Source organism: Somniosus microcephalus, chromosome 1, assembly GCF_052327205.1.
Source record: "Somniosus microcephalus isolate GS21.2 chromosome 1, FLI_Smic_1.0, whole genome shotgun sequence".
NCBI lineage: Eukaryota > Metazoa > Chordata > Chondrichthyes > Squaliformes > Somniosidae > Somniosus > Somniosus microcephalus.
Window position 1 is genome coordinate 408,459,727 of NC_140987.1, and position 19,072 is coordinate 408,478,798.

Consider the following 19,072-nt stretch of genomic DNA (forward strand, 5'->3'; position numbering starts at 1 on the left):
TCTTTGGGTTGTTTGTGGCAGGTGTATCAGATGCTTTAGCGACCTGAGTAATTGATGTCGTCTTCTCGTGGTTGTGTTTATTGACATTGTCTGGTTACTCAGCATTCCATAAATCAAACCTCAGAGTTGGTCAGGAACGCGCCAGAAATACCTTGATTTTATGAACCCTTTCCTACAAGGTGCAGATATTTTTATTTAATATTAAAGGAAGGGTCCACCCATTTCCTTCTGTTTTCTAGTTCCCCCACAAAAATGTATTTACAGGAAACTTTTTTTATCCGGGACCGGCGTGGTGCCGGTTTATCAAAGTCCGGAATACAGAGAGGTATAGTAAAAGGTACGAGAGCCCCGTACACGGCCACAGATCCAGGCATCCCTGTTGCATAGCAACAGGTGCAGGAACCCCGGTTACACAGCCACAGATGCAGGAACGGCCACTAATATGAAGTAAAACTTACCTGAACCACCTACTGAATTTTGCCGGTTAACAGAGATTTCCGGTTATTTAGGTGCCGGTAAATCGAGAGTTTCCTGTATTTGTGTATTCTCACTCAGACTACAAAACCTTTGTGTTCATTAACAGAGGTATGCCCATATAGCATTTACATTCACCTAAAAATATGATTTGCCTTCAAAATTTTGGTAATGGCACCGAACATGTGATCTGCTAACTCAAATGGTTTAAGTGAATTCTCAGATGCTGAGACTTGGGTAATCCTTGCTCCTTTTAACTGCTTAACCTGTCGATTATCAGAGACTGGCTACCTGGTTTAATCATGCTTAAAGTAATCGATGTGTCTGAACTAGAAATTCAATTGACAAACAGAATGTTGCAGTAGTTACAGTGTTGGCTAGGTGCTAAAGTTGAAAAATGTATTTGTGCTTTCTGGTCTGCCAGTCTTGAGTGCAAGCACTGCATATGTATTGACCTAGTTTCTTGCCCTTGCACATATTAAGGGAGATAACTAGTCTGTGCCAAATAGAGAATCCAGAATTAATACAATTCTTTCTGCAGTTCAGTGACACAACAACTTGGAGATGCACAAGATGTCCAGAGTTGCAGGGTCACTGGGTTCTTGGTGGTGGGTTGTAGGGCTAGCGGAGGTTACATTGATAGGGAGCAACGAGGCCATGGAGGGATTTGAACATTGGAATAGTTGAGTCTCCAGGTAACAAAGGTTTCAGCAGCAAATAAGATAAGGCAGGGACAGAGGTGGGCACTGTTACGGAGGTGGAAGTAGGCTGTATTCGTGATGGAGAGGATATGGGGTCGGAAGCTCTGCTCCGGATCAAATAGAAAGCCAAGGTTGCGAACAGTGTGGTTCAGCCTGAGATAGTAGCCAGGGAGGGGGCAGGAATCAGTGGCAAGGAAGTGGAGATGGTGGTGGGGACCTAAAACAATGGTTTTGGTCTTCCCGATGTTTAATTTGATGAAATTATGGCTCATCCAGGACTGGATGCCGGAAAGCAGTCTGACAACACAGGCAGTGGAGGGGTTCAGAGAGGTGGTGGTGGTGTGGTAGAGCTGGGTTGCATCAGCGTACATGTGGAACCTGGTGTCCTGTCTTTGGAGGTTGTCGCTGAGGGGCAGCATGTAGATGAGAAAAAGGAGGGGACAAGGATAGATCCTTGGGGAACTTCAGAAGTAAAGATGCGGGGGTGAGAAGAGAAGCCATTACAGGAGAGTCTCTGGCTACAGCTGGATAAGTAAGGACAGTCCAACTTAGCTGGACAACGGAGGAGAGTTGTTAGAGGAGGATGATGTGGTGAACACACTATCCTGAAAACCGTTCCAAGCATTGAGTCCAAACTGGGTGCCGTTGGTGTCTCTCTTTATCCAGTTTTCATTACCCTCAATCAACATCACTAAAAACCGATTATCTGATCATTATCACAGTGCTGTTTGTGGTAGCTTGCTGTGTGTAAATTGGCTGCAGTGTTTCCTGCATTACAACAATAACTACACTTCAGAAGTACTTCATTGGCTGTAAAGCACTTTGGGACGTTGTGAAAGGCGCTATATAAATGCAAGTCTGTCTTTTACTGTAACTTCCAAGAATACAATTCCAATCCCATGTGCTGTCTATTTTTTGGGAGGGGGAAGAGAGCACCCTGACAAAAAAGGCTGATATTCAAGTGGTAGTGTTTTGGTAAAATGCTTTGTGCAATGCATTGCTATGTTTTTGTATATAGAGATGAGTTCCGCAATAGCACTTTCTAGCATGCATGGTTACAATTCTTGCAATACTTCAAATATAAAGTAGAAAACAAAACCTCTCGAATGTGTGTTGAAACAGTTGTATTGTTTCTTCTACTTTGTTCTCAGTATGTGGGTGGCACTGGCAAGGCTGCACTTACTGTCCACCCCTAGTTGTCCTGAATCACTGCAGCCCTTCTCGAAACATTCAGCCCCTCGATACTGCTCTACCATGCAATTACATCATGGCTGATCTGCACCGTAACACCGTTTACCTGCCTGTTTGCCATATCTCTTGATGCCCTTAACAGTCACAAATCTACCTATCTCTGTCTTGAAAGCTCCAGTTGTCCTTGTATCCACAGCCTTTTGGGAAAGTGAGTTCCAGATTTCTACTATACTTTGTGTAAAAAAAAAGTGCTCCCTGATTTTTGCTCCTGAATAGCCAAGCTCTAATTTTAAGATTGTGTCCCCTTGTTCTTGGTTTCCCCCATCAGAGGAAATAGTTTCTCTATCTACCCTATCAAATCCTTTTAATTTAACGACGTTGATCAGATCACCCCTCAATTTTCTATACTCGAGGCAGGTTTATGCAGCCTGCCCTCCTAATTTAACCCTCTAAACGTGATGGTGATGAGCATTCTCCATATATTACAGTATTAGGCAATTGCAAGATGCAGTGAGGAAAGAATGGTGATCTGTCTCCAAGTCATGGAAGTGTGTGACTTGAGCGGGGAACTTGGAGGTGATGGTGTTCCCACAACATTGCTGCTCTAGTCTTTGGTGGTAAAGGTCACAGGAGGGAGGTGCTGTTGAAATAGCTTTGGTTGAGGCTGCCGTGTATCCTGCAGATTATAAATGCTACAGACATAGTGGCTAGATATTGAGTCTAGGGGCACTGATCTGTCCTGGATGGTGTTGAACTTCTTGGGTGTTGTTACTGATTGGTGGCGAATATTGTATCATAATACTCACTTGAGCCTTCTAGATGGAAAACTGCTTTGAGTAGTATAAGCTGCAAAAGAATCTTTTAAGTACTGGCACATAAATTGCAATTACACACATTCTACTGACTACACCAATGCAAGTAATGTTCTATTGCTGATGGCATTTGTCCTTATTTGGTATTCTGAGGGAGATTGACAGGGTAGATGCAGAGAAGCTGTTTCCCCTGGCTGGAGTGTCGAACTAGGGGGCATTGTCTCAGGATAAGGGAAGGGGTCAGCCATTTAAGACTGAGATGAGGAATTATTTCTTCACTCAGAAGGTTGTGAATCTTTTCTCCTGCCCCTAAATTCTTATGTTCTTGTGTTCTTTTGTATGCTGTCCCATGTAGGTTATTACTAAGGGGCAAAATATTAGCTATTTGCTGGATTCTAATTCCGATCTCCGAGGTGGAAGACCGTGTTCCATCACTGCATCACCCTGTTTTAAAACAAGTCAGTTCAGAAGTGATCTGATAACCAAGATTGAAGCTGAATAGTCAAAACACTGGAAAGTCATGAAAGGGAAAAAGATGAAGTAAGCGATGTTATCAACAGCAACCAAAAGAAAATCGCATCAGACAGATCTTGAAACATACAGAAGTGCTCAATCAAGTATAGTACATTTTTGCTTAACTCCCACTAATACTATGTTGAATTTCTGGACACTGAGAATATGTCTCGCTCATTTTATCATGTTCTGATTCTCACCTTCAATCTAAACCCAGTCAAACAACTCCACCATGGCAGTTTCTTGCTTTTATACTGCACTTCTGGCACTAATGCCACACAGGTTCTCAATGCGTCAGTGCAAGAAATACAGGTTATACACCCTTGACCTGCTGTCAATAGTAACTGACGTAATAAAGACTCACTACGCACTTGGTTGTACATAAAGCAAGGCTTTAATCGACTTGTAACAAAACATGGAGGTCTAGTTAGTAGTCACTAGCTTCCTGTTTCCAGACTGTCTCTGGCCAAGGTGGGCCCACGCCTGAGTATTTATACTCCTCGGGCGACGCCCTCAGCTGGCCGTTCAGTAGTACTTCTTGTAGAAGTTGCGATTTATGACATTAACCATTTATAAGCAAACGTATTGACAAGGGGGTAGTCTTGCATCAATTTTGCTTTGCACCAACCAGCACAAAGCTACTTTCAACAAAATGATAGGCAGTCGTTTGTCTTGTCCACTCTATTTAGATCAGTAGAAAGTTTGTTGGCACTGGAGTACACTTTAGTCATACAGTGTAAAAGTTCAACATCCCCACTGACACCTGGGAATCCCTGGCCCAAGACCGCACAAAGTGGAGGAGAAGCATCCGGGAAGGCGCCAAGCACCTCTGGTCTCTTCGCCGGGAGCAAGCAGAAGCCAAGCGCAGGCAGCCCAAGGAGCGCACGTCAACCCAAGCACCCCACCCACCTGCCCCTTCAACCACCGTCTGCCCCACCTGTGACAGAGACTGTAGGTCCCGCATTGGACTCGTCAGTAGCCTGAGAACTCATTTTTAATGTGGAAGCAAGTCATCCTCGGTTCCGAGGGACTGCCTAAGAAGACAAGAAAAGAGAAGTCATACAGGCTTATGCTCAAACACAAGCACAAAGCTGGTTACAGACAACCCTTCCCCCTGCACAGCAGCAGAATACAGGAAACTCTTTGGTATCCGGCACTGACGGGACCGGGATGGTGCCGGTTGATTAAAAATTCCGGATAACGAAGAAGGGACATGGAGTCACAATGGCCCATGGTACGAGAGCCCTGGTTCCGCAGGTGCTGGCGCCGGGGCCCCGGTTCCGCAGGTGCTGGCGCCGGGGCCCCGGTTCCGCAGGTGCTGGCGCCGGGGCCCCGGTTCCGCAGGTGCTGGCGCCGGGGCCCCGGTTCCGCAGGTGCTGGCGCCGGGGCCCCGGTTCCGCAGGTGCTGGCGCCGGGGCCCCGGTTCCGCAGGTGCTGGCGCCGGGGCCCCGGTTCCGCAGGTGCTGGCGCCGGGGCCCCGGTTCCGCAGGTGCTGGCGCCGGGGCCCCGGTTCCGCAGGTGCTGGCGCCGGGGCCCCGGTTCCGCAGGTGCTGGCGCCGGGGCCCCGGTTCCGCAGGTGCTGGCGCCGGGGCCCCGGTTCCGCAGGTGCTGGCGCCGGGGCCCCGGTTCCGCAGGTGCTGGCGCCGGGGCCCCGGTTCCGCAGGTGCTGGCGCCGGGGCCCCGGTTCCGCAGGTGCTGGCGCCGGGGCCCCGGTTCCGCAGGTGCTGGCGCCGGGGCCCCGGTTCCGCAGGTGCTGGCGCCGGGGCCCCGGTTCCGCAGGTGCTGGCGCCGGGGCCCCGGTTCCGCAGGTGCTGGCGCCGGGGCCCCGGTTCCGCAGGTGCTGGCGCCGGGGCCCCGGTTCCGCAGGTGCTGGCGCCGGGGCCCCGGTTCCGCAGGTGCTGGCGCCGGGGCCCCGGTTCCGCAGGTGCTGGCGCCGGGGCCCCGGTTCCGCAGGTGCTGGCGCCGGGGCCCCGGTTCCGCAGGTGCTGGCGCCGGGGCCCCGGTTCCGCAGGCAAAAGATACGAGAACCCCGGTTACACGGCCACAAATATACAGTGTGCGGAAGCCTCAAAACCTACTCCAGAATTTAGCCGGTTATTACAGAATTCTGGATAATTAGATGCCGTTTAAATGAGAGTTTCCTGTAATTGCACCCTCCCAGCACCGCTATATGTGCACTGCAGCACAACTGCATTAGAAACAGGTAGTCAGTAGACATCTTGTGCTGAATGAAATGAATGACTGACTAGGTAGTCTGTTTTTGGTGGCATTGGTTGAAGGAGGAAAGCTGGCTCGGACACCAGGGTGAACTCCCTGCTCTTCTTTGAATAGTGTCATGAGCCCATTAGTTCTTAGCTAACACATTTTTAAACTGGGATTCCCAGACGTGAGGGGGTCCACAAAAGGATCGATGTAGCAGATTTCAGTTTTTTATTTTATTTATTAGCATACAGTTCAGTCGTTGTGTATATTCAAGACAGAGGTCAATATAGTTTTGGGAACTAAGGAAATTAAGGGATATGGGGATAGTGTGGGAAGGTGGAGTTGAGGTAGAAGATCAACCATGATCATGTTGAATGGCGGAACAGGCTCGAAGGGCCAAATGGCCTACTCCAGCTCCTATTTCTTATGTTCTTATGATTAACATTTGTAGGGGTTCCCCCCACACAGAAAAACTTGAAAACCACTGGTTTTAACCTACTAAACATCCAAGAATGATCCAGTCCACCTAAAATGCTGCAAACATTAACATTGCGTTTTTGTTAGATGATAAAGATTCCACTGGTCCAGGTTTGAACTTTTATAGTGCTCTGGTTAGACCGCACTTTGAATACTGCATCCAGTTCTGATCGCCAAGGAGCAGGGGAGATCTTGAAGTGCCGAAGGCAGTGCAAACAAAAACTGTTATGAGGAAAGACTGGAGAAACTTGGGCTTTTTAGCCTAAGAGAGAGGTGTCCGAGAGGTGCGTAACATTATTAAGGGAAAGGAAAAAGGGACCCTGGATTATAACTTAAATTAAATTGCAGTAGTAGAAAAAGGAGACAAAGGTATAATGTAATTTAAGGGCTGATGTCAGGAAATGTTTCACGGCCTTCAAAATGCATGAAGAATCGAGCAGCCTACAGAGCATGTTTACGTCACAGTAAGCAGTTTTGTACAGTACAATGCTTTTCACGTTCATCAGTTCACTGCAAAGACCTGGCTTTGGGCGGGTGAAGGAAGTAACTGCACAATTGCTGAGCTTCCTGTTTTCGGATGTGCAGGCAACATTGCTAAGTCAGTCTGGGGGTGGGAAAAAACAATTATTAATTCCCTGTTGATGTTGAGTGAATCACTGACTTCCGGGGTGAATTTTTTGTTAGATACTCTAAATCTGTGAAGGTCTTGAAGGGAGCATATTCTCCTCTTTAGTCTTTTTGTGCTAATGTTTACTCTTCCAATTTCCGACCCCCCCCCCCGCTCCCGACCATATCAGTAGCTATGAAGGTGATGACGGCTCCTCAATTTGTACAGGTGAGGTTCCTTCTAGTCAGGCATTGGAGACCTCTAACATCAGACAAGGAGCTGAGAGAACCTGCATTGAACAGGTCCCGGCTGCCCTACTCGGCAAGGCATCTGCTTCATCAAATAGTACATGTCCCCTGTGTGGCAAAGAGACAGGTCAATCAATTTCCACAGGATTGCTGGCTTCCCCAGAACGCAGATGGCCTTTGATGGGACCCGCGTGCCACTGAAGTCTCCACATGAGGAACCTGTCACCTTCTACAATAAGAAAGGTTACCATTCCCTCCATGTCCTAATTGTCTATAATGCCCAACTGAGGGTAATCCATGTTCACGCAGAGCATCGGGGAAGCGCTCATGAAAACTTGTTCGCCGCTCCAACGTCCCTGACTTATTCAGCATGGAGGGACAAGGAGGTGGTTGGATTCTAAGGGACAAGGCTTACCCACTGAAGCCGTGGCTGATGATGCCCTTCCGCATCACCTACAACGCAGCATAGGAAAAGTATAACCGTGCACTTGGGTCGACTTGGCAAGAGTTGGAGAAGACAATTGGGCCAAGTTTCTGGTGCCTAGGCAGGTCAGGGTGAGGGGTGGTGGTCTACACTAAGCCCCTAATAAAGTGCCAAAGACTGTTAGAGGTCTGCTACACACTGCACAATTTTTGTCCTGCAGGAAGGGCTGACCCTTAACTTGGCAGACGAGATGCCCGTGGAACTGAAGGATCCTTAAGCAGATCTCCCTACGCCCGTGGATGGTGGCCTCTTTTTTTTATTCGTTCCTGAGACGTGAGCATCTCTGCAAGGCCAACATTTATTGCCCATCCCTAATTGCTCTTAAGGTGGTGGTGAGCCGCCGCCTTGAACCGCTGCAGTCCTTGTAGTGAAGGTGCTCCCGTAGTGCCGTTGGGGAGGGAGTTCCAGGATTTTGACCCAGTGACGATGGTGGAAGGCACAGTGGCAATGGCCAGGGTGGTCAGAAAACAGCTGGTGGCTCAGCTGTTTGGACAATGATGACCATTCCAGCACACTTTCTGTCCCATTATGCTTATGTTTGTCTGCTAGCAGTGATTTGGTCACCATGGGGGTGTTTTCTGAGGCCCGAGGAGGCAGGAAAGCCGGGAAAAATGAGTGCGGGTTCGGAACCTGCCTCCACGGGATTGTGCCAGTGCCGGTTTTGCAGGGCGGGAAACCTGCTGGCCAGAGAGCTTGTTAAGAGGCTTAAATGCTCGTTAAGGGCCTCTCTATGCCTATTTTGAGAGGCCCTCGTTATTTTTCGACCATTTCAGCACGTTCCACGACCCTCCTAAACTGCGCCAGCTAAACCTGGCAGGTTGACAGGTGGGTGGTCTCCTCACAGCTGCAGCTCCCCATTAAATCAGAGATTTCATAAGGGATTAGTTGGAAGTGGCAGAACTTAGCTTTAAAAGGTCTTTGAGCACTTTTAGCAGGCCTTCCGAATAGGAGGTGCTGCAGCTTGAATCTATCAACGGTGGGACCTCCTTGGAAGACCCTCCCCCCGCTTGCAATGAGCGCTTCCCCAACGGAGGCATCTGCAAGCAGCATGGGAACCATTAATTTTCTTTCACCGTGGACCTCGGAGGAGGAGGAGGAGGAGGTGGTCAGAGCGCCGGTGTATCGACTAGCAGCACGTGAGCACGTGGCTGCCTGTGATGCAAGGGATGAACTTATCCTGGCCAGATTTGCATAGGTTGCCCAAGTTGTTACATGTCCTTGGCTCCATCTTAAGACATCATAGATAATGGACATGACTCTCTGGCCTCCTTTCACTCTGGCCACCAACCTGACGACACAAGTGTCGTGGAGCCCTCAATGTGGAGCTGCCTAAGGCGAAAGAACAGATGCCGTAACGACAACATTTTGGGATCAAATCATTTTAATGCTTTCCAACAGGGATGGCATTTCATCAATACACAAACATCCACCCAATCTGTACACTGATCTGGAGGTTATATCCCTTGCCAGCTGGACCCACACAGCCTTGGTTTCTTTGAGAGGCCTCTTCCTCCCAGATGAGTGGAAGAGCACCTCCCTGCTAGCTGTCACCCCCTCAACCAACATTTGCAGCGCCTCATCCGAGAACCTCGGGGAGGCCCTTGCCTTGGAATTGGACATAGTGGTTTCTCAGGATATGTTGCCGGTGGTGCAGCATAGGCAGAAATCCAGTGGAATAATCCAAGGCAGCAAGAAACCATAAAATCAGGCTGGAATAGTGATGTCAGCAGAGACGAGTTTCAGTCCCAAAACACCAATTGACCAAGGGCAACCCACACCTCTGGAATCACGTGGCCAATCAGGGGAAAATCGCAATTTCCCATCAGTGGAGGCGGGTTTGAAACCTGCCTCCAGTAGGAAAATCGCCCCATGTCTTTTCTGTAGAAGATTATATCATAATCTTTTTGCAATTAGTAAAGTTAAACTTGTGAAAGGGCGCATTCATTTATATATACATTATATACCTCTGAGCCCCAGTTGAAAGTTATACATGGTAATAATGTTAACTAGACCAGACACATCAGGGGTGCAAGTTCCTGTAGAATTAATGGGAAGAGAATAAAAATGTGAGCCAGAAGCCACACAGATACAGATGGTCATAGCAATTGTATTAAAACAGAACTAAACTTTGAATAATGAAATCATTCCTTTTCAATTGCGAATGTTTGCTTCTCAGCTGCTGCTTCTTTTTCACGTATTATGGGTACATGATGTAATCGAGATTGCATCGTTCCTATAAAGCTTCACCTTGGGTGTTATCCTTTTGTACTGATGAGTTACCATGCCACCTGCTTGGACTTGAATTGTATTTCATAATAAATATTTATATCTTTTACATGCTAAGCAAACAGGGTAGAAAACTGCATTTATACAATCCAACGCTGTCTAATAATCTGGTTACTGTATATAATAGAGGAATAGCTGAATCAAAGGAAAAATTGGACAACTCGGCTAGTTCACTTCATTGTGGGTTTTATTTATACCAAGTCTTGTAGAGCGTCATTTCTGATGCTATAAGTGTTAACTCTAAATATGATTAATGTATCCTATTCTATGACCTATTTGCACTTCAACTGTTTTTTTGCAGCCCATAGCTCTAAAAGTGAACTTGGTTTTTATTAAAACTGCACATGGAATTTGCATTGTATAAAACTGAAAGCATGAGCCAACATCCTGCATTGTTGGACCGCTTGAAAAAATGTGTTTCATTAATTTTTCTTTTCCTCCCCCACCCCCCCCCCCCCTTAATTAATCAAGTCGTGGCATTATGCACCAAGATCTTTGCAATATTGCAATAAGTCCATATGTCGTTGTTTGTCTAGTTTAACCCTTTGCGGAAAGGATTGACTTATTTGCAAATATATATTTTTATTCAGGTTGCACTTGTATTCATTAAAAATGAGGTACTGGGAACTGCAGCGAGCTAGACACTAGCATTTCAGCTCTGGGATCTGGGTTGAAACCAGCTATGCTGAAGAGATGTAAGTCTCCTATCTGAAATGAGTTTGGAAGGTCTCCAGTTCCAAGTGGGCTGGTTCTGCAGCACAAAACTGTCCCTAATTCACCACTAATTTTGGCAGTGTCAGTCAGGTCTAAATATGGTTGTTGTGGGGAATGGGGAAATTGGTATAGTTGAGAATATTCTCCTGAGGCTGGGACTGAGGTACATTGTTGGGCAAAGTACAGGAAATTTTACTCTACATCTAGCTGTGCTATACCTGACCATGATGTTTGATGGTGACATTGCATGCCTGAAATGGAAAGTGTTTAATTTCCCAACAATACAATCTCGCCTGAGTTCCTTTGAATACATCCGTTGAAGCAGTATTGTGTGGAATTACTTATTGAACTGTTGGTTGGAATTAGTGCTACTCCCAAGAAACTGCTACTTGCCGGGGAAAACCCATTTTTCTTTTAACACAATTTAAATGGATGATTGTGGATAGGGACAGTTTTTCAACAGAATTTGGATTGTTCGTTAATCTGGAGTGTGAGGAGAAGGAAACTGAATTTCAATTGTAGTTCCATTTGCACTTGAACCTTACTTCTGTCCATAAGGAATTGGAATCGAGATCTGAACATTGGGGAATGCCAGGAATACCATTCCTTATTTGCAAAAGCTCCCTGTTCATATATTATAGTTCAAATGGGAGATAGGACTAAAGCCCTCCTATTATATAGTTTTAATGGTAGGTTTGATGATTCGTTTGTAGCCGCAAATGAGAGCTAAATTCCTTTTATGGGAAAAGGTTTTTTTTTATCTATAAATGAGGTGTCAAGAAGATAGTTATCTTTCTGCTGTCAATGCAGGCCTCTTGTGAGGAGGAGTGAGAGGCCACGCTATTGTCTCTGGGCTTTGTTCCAAGTAGCTTCCACCCTGGTCCAGGATGAGCACTTCAAAATGACATTTTGTGATGTCCGGCAACAAAAATGTAATTAATATTCACTTTATCAACACTCCTGGCTGAGGCTCTAAAGTGGTAATAATGCCAGACCAAAGCCTTGGCTATGTTTAACAAGTAGGCAAAAGGTAATTTTGAAATTGCATATTTGCTTCAGTCGAATTGCCAAGTTGAATGTGGATGCAGTGGAAAAAATTTTAAGTAGCCACAGCACCAGCATAAAGCCCAATTGGAGAAGAGGTCAGGCACCGTAAATGTCTGTTTTAATGGTCTTTTATGTTGGTTTCTTCTAGATTTAATCCAATGTACCAATGAGATGAATGTGAACATACCACAGATGGCAGATACACTGTTTGAGAGGGCGACAAACAGCAGCTGGGTTGTAGTGTTTAAGGCTTTAATCACAACACATCATTTGATGATGTATGGGAATGAGGTAAGTGTGTTATCAATTGAATTACACCTCACCCAGAGACTAATGGCTACTACTATTTTGGAAGTATATTACCTAAACTTGGAACCAGATTGGGCAGCTTCAAGTTTTTTTTAATAATCAAAGGTATTCCCGTGATTGCGTAGACATGGTATGGTCAGGAAAATTTTCTGCTTCCATTCTGTGTTTAAAGCTTTGTCTTAACGATAATGGCTAGGTAGGTGAGAGGCACCATTCCAATGGCCTTATTCTAGCTGCATGGTAGTTTTATTCACTGAAGCTGTTTCTTCTCCCAACTTCCCTATCCCCCCAAAGTGCCCATTTTTCATAGCAATCTTGTCGGTGAATGTCAACAAGCTATTCTTCCGACCATAGAGGGCTAACCTGGGCTGTTGAGGCCAATTGTTGTGGCTTCTCCCATTGTGATTAGCTAATTCAGCAAAAACCAGTGAGCAAATGCTGTGGGCCATCAGCAGCAGCAGAATTGTATTCCACCGCAATCTGTAACCTCATGGTCTGGCATATCCCCCTCACTACCATTGAACCAGGGTTGGCCCCCTGACTTGATGGCAATGAGGAGTGTAGAAGAGCATGCCTGGAACAGCACCAGGTGTACCTAAAAATGAGGTGCCAACCTGTAGAAGCTGCAACACAGGACTACATGCATGCTAAATAGTGGAAGCAACATGCTATAGACAGAGCTAAGCGATCCCACAACCAACAGATCAGATCAAAGCTCTGCAGTCCTGCCACATCCAGTCATGAATAGAGGCGGACAATTAAACAACTAATGAGAGGAGGAGGCGCCATGAATATCCCCATCCTCAATGATGGTGGAGCCCAGCACGTGAGTGCTAAAGACAAGGCTGAAGCGTTTGCAACCATCTTCAGCCCAGAAATACTAAGTGAATGATCCATATCAGCCTCCTCCTGAGGTCCCCACCTCCACAGAAGCCAGTCTTCAGCCAATTCGATTCACTCCACGTGGTATCAAGAAATGGCTGAGCGCACTGGATACAGCAAAGGCTATGGGCCCTGACAATATCCTGGCTGTCGTACTGAAGGCTTGTGCTCCAAAGCTAGCTGTGCCTCTAGCCAAGCTGTTCCAGTACAGCTACAACACTGGCTTCTACCTGACAATGAGGAAAACTGCCCAGGTATATCCTGTCCAGAAAAAGCAGGACAAATCCAATCCGGCCAATTACCACCCCATCAGTCTACTCTCAATCATCAACAAAGTGTTACAAGGTATCATCGACAGTGCTATCTTGCGGCACTTACCAATAACCTGCTTACCGATGCTTAGTTTGGGTGCCACCAGGACCTCTCTGCTTCCAGACCTCATTACAGCCTAGGTCCAAACACGGACAAAAGAGCTGAATTCCAGAGGTGAGGTAAGAGTGACTGCCCTTGACATCAAAGCAGCATTTGACCAAATGTGGCATCAAGGAGCCCTAATAAAATTGAAGTCAATGGAAATCAGGGGGGGGAAACTCTCCATTGGCTGGAGTCATACCTAGCATAAAGAAAGATGGTTGTGGTTGTTGGAGGCCAATCAGGACAAAGCAGACTGCTTGATTGGCACCCCATCCACCACCTTCAACATTTACTCCCTCTACCACCGGTGCATCGCGGCTGCAGTGTGTACCATCTACAAGATGCACTGCAGCAATTCACCAAGGCTTCTTCGACACCACCTTCCGAACCCTCAACCTCTGCCATCTAGAAGGACGAGAGCATAAGGCACACGGAAACACCATCACCTCCATGTTCCCCTCCAAGTCGCACACCATTCTGACTTGGAAATAGAATCGTAGAACTCCCTCCCTAACAGCACAATGGGAGTACCTTCGCCACATGGACTGCAGTGGTTCAAGAGGCGGCTCACCGCCACCTTCTCCCATAAACAAAAAAAAAAGACCTGGTATCTTCCTGGCCTGTTTATTTTTTAACTCGCTCCCATAGCCAGTTGAACAACCAGGAGATCCCTATAACAGTTTTTATCTGCTATAAAATTATTCTTCCTCTGTTTTCTTATTCTCCTCCAAACCTTTCTGGCTTTAGTTTAGTTTTTAGTGCACACAAACCTGCAAGTGTGAGAAAATTAAACATTTTTACACACAGTTTACAGATGTTGATATCTGTGCTCTGAAGTAGAGGTACAAAGTAAGGATAGCAGTTGCTGCTTTAAAAAAAAAAAAACCTGACCTGGTGGAAAGCATTCCATATATCAGAATAATTGAATATAAAAATGGACAGGACAGGCATTTACTGACAGTATCTACAGCAATTTTTTTTAAACTAAATTACAATTCTGATGTCTGAAGTGTGTAAATCTGTTGCCTATAAGTACTCTTCCTTTGTCAGAGTGGCCTTTGCCACAGACCCTGGCCTGTTTCACCACTGCTTCATAATCTGCTGAGCAGCATGCCTTTTCATCTATACATCAGCTGTTCAATTATTTTTCCTCCGATTTCGTTTCCTCCCATAAAATAGGATGTTGAGACGTCCATCTACTAACTCAGCATGCACAGCATCCCCTTGGAGGTTATGTTTCAAATAACTAGGTTTTGGCCTTTGGTCTTAAGATGGATTGCAGCATTCTACCACTGCACCAACCGACCACTCCGTCCAGAATATACCTTCAAAGCATTACTGATATGAAAGCTTATGTACAAGGCTAATCAAAGGAACGGAATCTGCCAGCCTGCAAGAATTGAGTGCTGTTGCGTATTCACTACAAGAAATTTAGTGGATTTTCTGCCAACAGTTTTGCTAGAGGCCAGAGGCTGCAGTGGTATAAAAAGGCTTTGTGTACCACATCTGATTTGGCTGAGACAGCACCTTGGCTGTGCTAAGATAAACATTGGGTGGTACTGCTGGTATGGGCTGTAGTGATGGTGGCGCATACTTTATCTCTACATACCATGCAATAGAAATTAATTATTCAGTCACCAGTTTGACTTTTGAAATGGCTCAGCATAAATGTGGTTTCCCTCCCTTAATCTCTTTCCTCCTCCCCAAAAATAAGTTACATTTGAGATATAGTCCAGTACTAAAGGAGTCACTTTAGGTCAGGATGTTTTGATTTTTGTTAAACTGATCATTCCCTTAACTGGAACAATCCCTGATCCTGTGTATTGATCCCCTGAATTCTGTCGTTACCTATGCTTTTAAGGTTTGGTCTTTTATCTTTTCTCAAGTTTTTGAAAGGGAGATTATTCTACCCATAGTTCAGTCCTTGGTTTGGACTTACATAGCTTCTATCACAACAAATGTAGACAATTTGTTAGATTAAATTCAGCTTCGTTTCAGAAATGCAAGTTATTTTGAGAGGCAAGATAAAACAAAGAGAAGCCCATCAGAAACATGTTGCAAACAGTATTTTCTGTTTAAAACCTGGATCACATCAAGTTGTTTTCTTATCTCTGTGAAAGTAAAGTTAATGGGCCGTATTTTCCGACCCCCACTAGTGCGTGCGAGGTGTGTACGCACCCATAGGGGCCGCGCAAGTGGCGGTTTCAGGAATGCGAAGCGCATGCGCTGAAACCTGGCACTTGCAATCTGTCAAGAATTCTCGTGACAGATCATCCGCATGCCCAAGAAAAGTGCCTCTGCGGGTGGAGAGTTGCACTTTTTGTACAACTTCTGCCTGCTGAATGCCTGTCAAATTCTTACGTCTGGTTTTACCAGCATAAGAGTTTTAAAAAAAATAGAAAAATAAAATTTGATCACTTATTTATAAATTAAAAATACTGTACTCTTCAAAAAGGTAAGTTTATTTTTAGCCTTGTAAAAACATGTCATTTTTTTCTTAAAATTAAATTTGTTTAAAATATTTAATTAAATGGCATTTTAATTAATTTTAAATAGGTAATTTTTTAAAATTTATTTAATGTGTTGGTGTATTTTTTAGGTGATCCCCATTCATACTTTTGACAGTTCTGTATGTACAGAACTGTCAAAAGTATGAATGGGGATTCTCCTCTTATTGGTTGGGCCGACCCACGTGATCCCAGCAGCGTCTACAAACCGCTTGCGCCCCTGAGATATGTGGGGCTCTGCCCGCGCGGACCTGGAGAGACCCAGGATCGTAAGCCGCCATTCCTCCCGGGCCCACCAGATACTTTCGTAGACATTTTGTAGGTCAGAGGCATCCGCCCGCGGGAAGCCTCCAATCGCAAATGTTGGCCCAATGAGAATACAGTGAAGCATGTTGAGTCCTAATTACTGCTCAAAGAAACTGGCTAGTGTGGTGGTATCCCTGAACCAGCCCTTGGTGCAAGGTGATCCAATTATAAAACGCACAAAACTTAGTTGTACATTTTAAAGTACACTTTTGACATGAAGATGAATTGTCTCAGCTTTGAAAAATTGCTGGTGTATCTCTGACCCGCGTGGGGGCTGCCATAACCTTCCCTCTGGTTTTTCTTTATGGTGCATGCTGAATTGCATTAGGAGTCCCTTATCTGATCACTGAGCTGACCATAGAGCCATGCTTGCTATGTCCTGGGAACAGTGACAGAATCTTCCGCATAAATAGAAGGTAGATCTTCATAGATTGTTGGAGGTATTGCCACCATCTCCGACACTCGAGTCCGACAAGGTTATTCGAGTGTTCCGGGATGGTTCTCCGATTTTTCTACTTGTATCTCACTCTTGAGCTGCGTTTTTATTGGAATCACTGGGATGTTTGCTGTGGCCATTCTGTAAACGTGATCTTGAGCAGTCAGTGGCAACTACAGTGCAAACTAATGTTCACTAGGTCCATCTACCAGGAAGAGCAGAAGTTCTCCGTTGCATTTAGTGATTCCCTCGAGTTTACTTTGGGGTTGTGACCAGCTGTGAGACCTACACTTCAGGAACTGGCAGCACGACTGCTCAATAACGATATAAAAGGATCTCGTACAATCACTATCTTGCTTCAGATTTTTAAAAGCTCAAGCTTCGGATCTCCCAACCACTATATTCTAATTTACCATGTCTTTTTAACCTTGGTATCCTGTACAATTGCTCTTCACATTGGATTCTGAATTCTTGAGAACAACCTGACAGATTACTTTTTTTTAATTTCTCTTTTTAAAAGAGCCATTCCTTATTGCTGAGCTTGAGAGTTCCTTGATGGTAATTTTGAACTGCTTGGCTGTTAGCCTGGTGCATTTCTTAGTTTGACAGCTGTTTATATGGCTTTGGGAATGTCTTAAACTCTGGCAGAAACTGCATGTGTTTACATCATAGTGAATGGATGCATCCGGTGTCGCGCCCTTTTGGAATCCATTTTTAATAGCTATAGGGATTAACACAAATTTGCTGTATGGAATGTCTCCAGGCCTTTATTTCACTCTTGCAAACCCTGCATCAAAACTTCTATCATTTCAACTCAAAACTTTAATGGCAAAATTAAGTCATTTTTTAAAACAAAGAATTTGCACCATGCTTCCCTGATGGCTCAGTGAGTAGACTTGTGTAGTATTGAGACATACAGACCAGTAAGGTTGTAACTTTAATCCAGGTTCTATGCTGAGTTTACTGATCTTACCTGGGGCAGTGAACGGGTTGCAGCCTTTGGAATGCCTCCCTATGCTTGTAAAGGAATAAAATGTATCAACTCTTGATTACTGTCCAGTAGCTGTTGCTGGAATCGCCATGTACCTGGACAAGATCTCAGCTTTGATTATTTTTCCTTTTTCTTTCCATAGGAGGTAATTGTGAGCTAACAAATTATTTTGTAAGCTTCATAATTTTCCAGTAGATTATTAAAGGATCAGTTTTCACATCCAGTTAAAAGCATGTTGGTGTGTAACACTCTCAATCTGTTTTTCGCCATCCACATTTTCTTTAAATATGTTGGAAATTTAGTAGACTTCTGAAAGTCAGTGTTTGCACCTCATGCATTGATTATTGACAACATGGCAATTACTAAAATTGTTAAGTTCCAATCAAACATACTAAACACTCTACTGAACCTGGATACCTTTGTTTAGCTGCCATTGAGGCCTGGAAGAAAGGAATCAACATACCTGTTGGCTGTATGGGAATATATATTTTTGAGGGGGGAGAGGAAGAGTTGGGAGTTGTAGGAAGAGGAAAAAAAAGCAATCTTTACCATTGGTGTGGGTGGAGACATGGGGCAGGATTTTCATTGGGCCTTGGAGGCGTGTGGGGGGTTAAAATCCCGAAATCGGGGGGCCGAACCCATCCCGCCTCCATGCCAGTTTCAAAGGAAGCGGATACCCGACCTGCACTGGGACCCGCCTCCCCGAGGTGGGAAGGGGATCAGTGCCAATTAACTGCCTGTTAATAGGTAGTTAACCGGCAGATTTTAGCCTAATCCCTATTTTCATTCTTGAAGTGTGGGATTCCCGACGGCTCCAAACCGCGCCAAGTTAGCGAGGCGGGCTTGGAGGGGTTGAGATGTCCGGTGTTCAGGTGAGTGATGAGTGCAGAGGTAAGTGTGTTTGGTGTGTTTAAAGTGTTTAAAGAAGTTTTACTTACCTTTACAGCCAGAAAGCAGAATGGCCGCAACCTGTCAAAAATTGCAGCATTCAGCTTTCTGTTCCAGAGAGATCTCTAAATCATCCCGAGAGGAAGGAATTAACTTGGAGTACAGATTGTCAGTGTTTGACAGCTTTAAACAGCTGTGAAACGCTGATATTTCATTTGTCAAAAGGTCTTGACAGATGAAATGTCAATCTGTGACGTCACCTGTTGCCGGGTGGCCCTTAATTGGCCTGCTGAGCCCGCTGGGCAGGCTCAACAAGGTCAATCAAGTCAAAATCGCATGGGTTGGCTAGAACTCGATGGAGGCGGGACTACAACCCCGAAAGTTGTAGTCCCGCCTCCTATCCGCTGCCTCAATGAAAATCCAGCCCATGGTGTTATTGTCGTGATGGGAGTTTTGTGACTGCTGTGGATCCATTGGGTGAAGCTTCAAATCTTGAGAATGTTGAAGGAATAAGTTAAAGTGTGATGTTAGTATCAATGCACTTGTTTAACCAGGTGCTCAATTTAGTTTCGGGCTTGATGAT

General features: G+C 45.4%; 1 protein-coding gene across 1 annotated transcript in view; it reads left to right on the plus strand.

Annotated features, from left to right (window-relative positions):
* The window catches only part of LOC147125171 (phosphatidylinositol-binding clathrin assembly protein-like), a 140,143-nt gene that overhangs the window by 45,727 nt on the left and 75,344 nt on the right, over nt 1-19,072 (plus strand). The window contains exon 2 of the mRNA XM_085992702.1: nt 11,905-12,047. Within this exon, the coding sequence (XP_085848828.1) occupies nt 11,905-12,047 (143 nt within the window). The remainder of the gene's footprint in view (nt 1-11,904; nt 12,048-19,072) is intronic.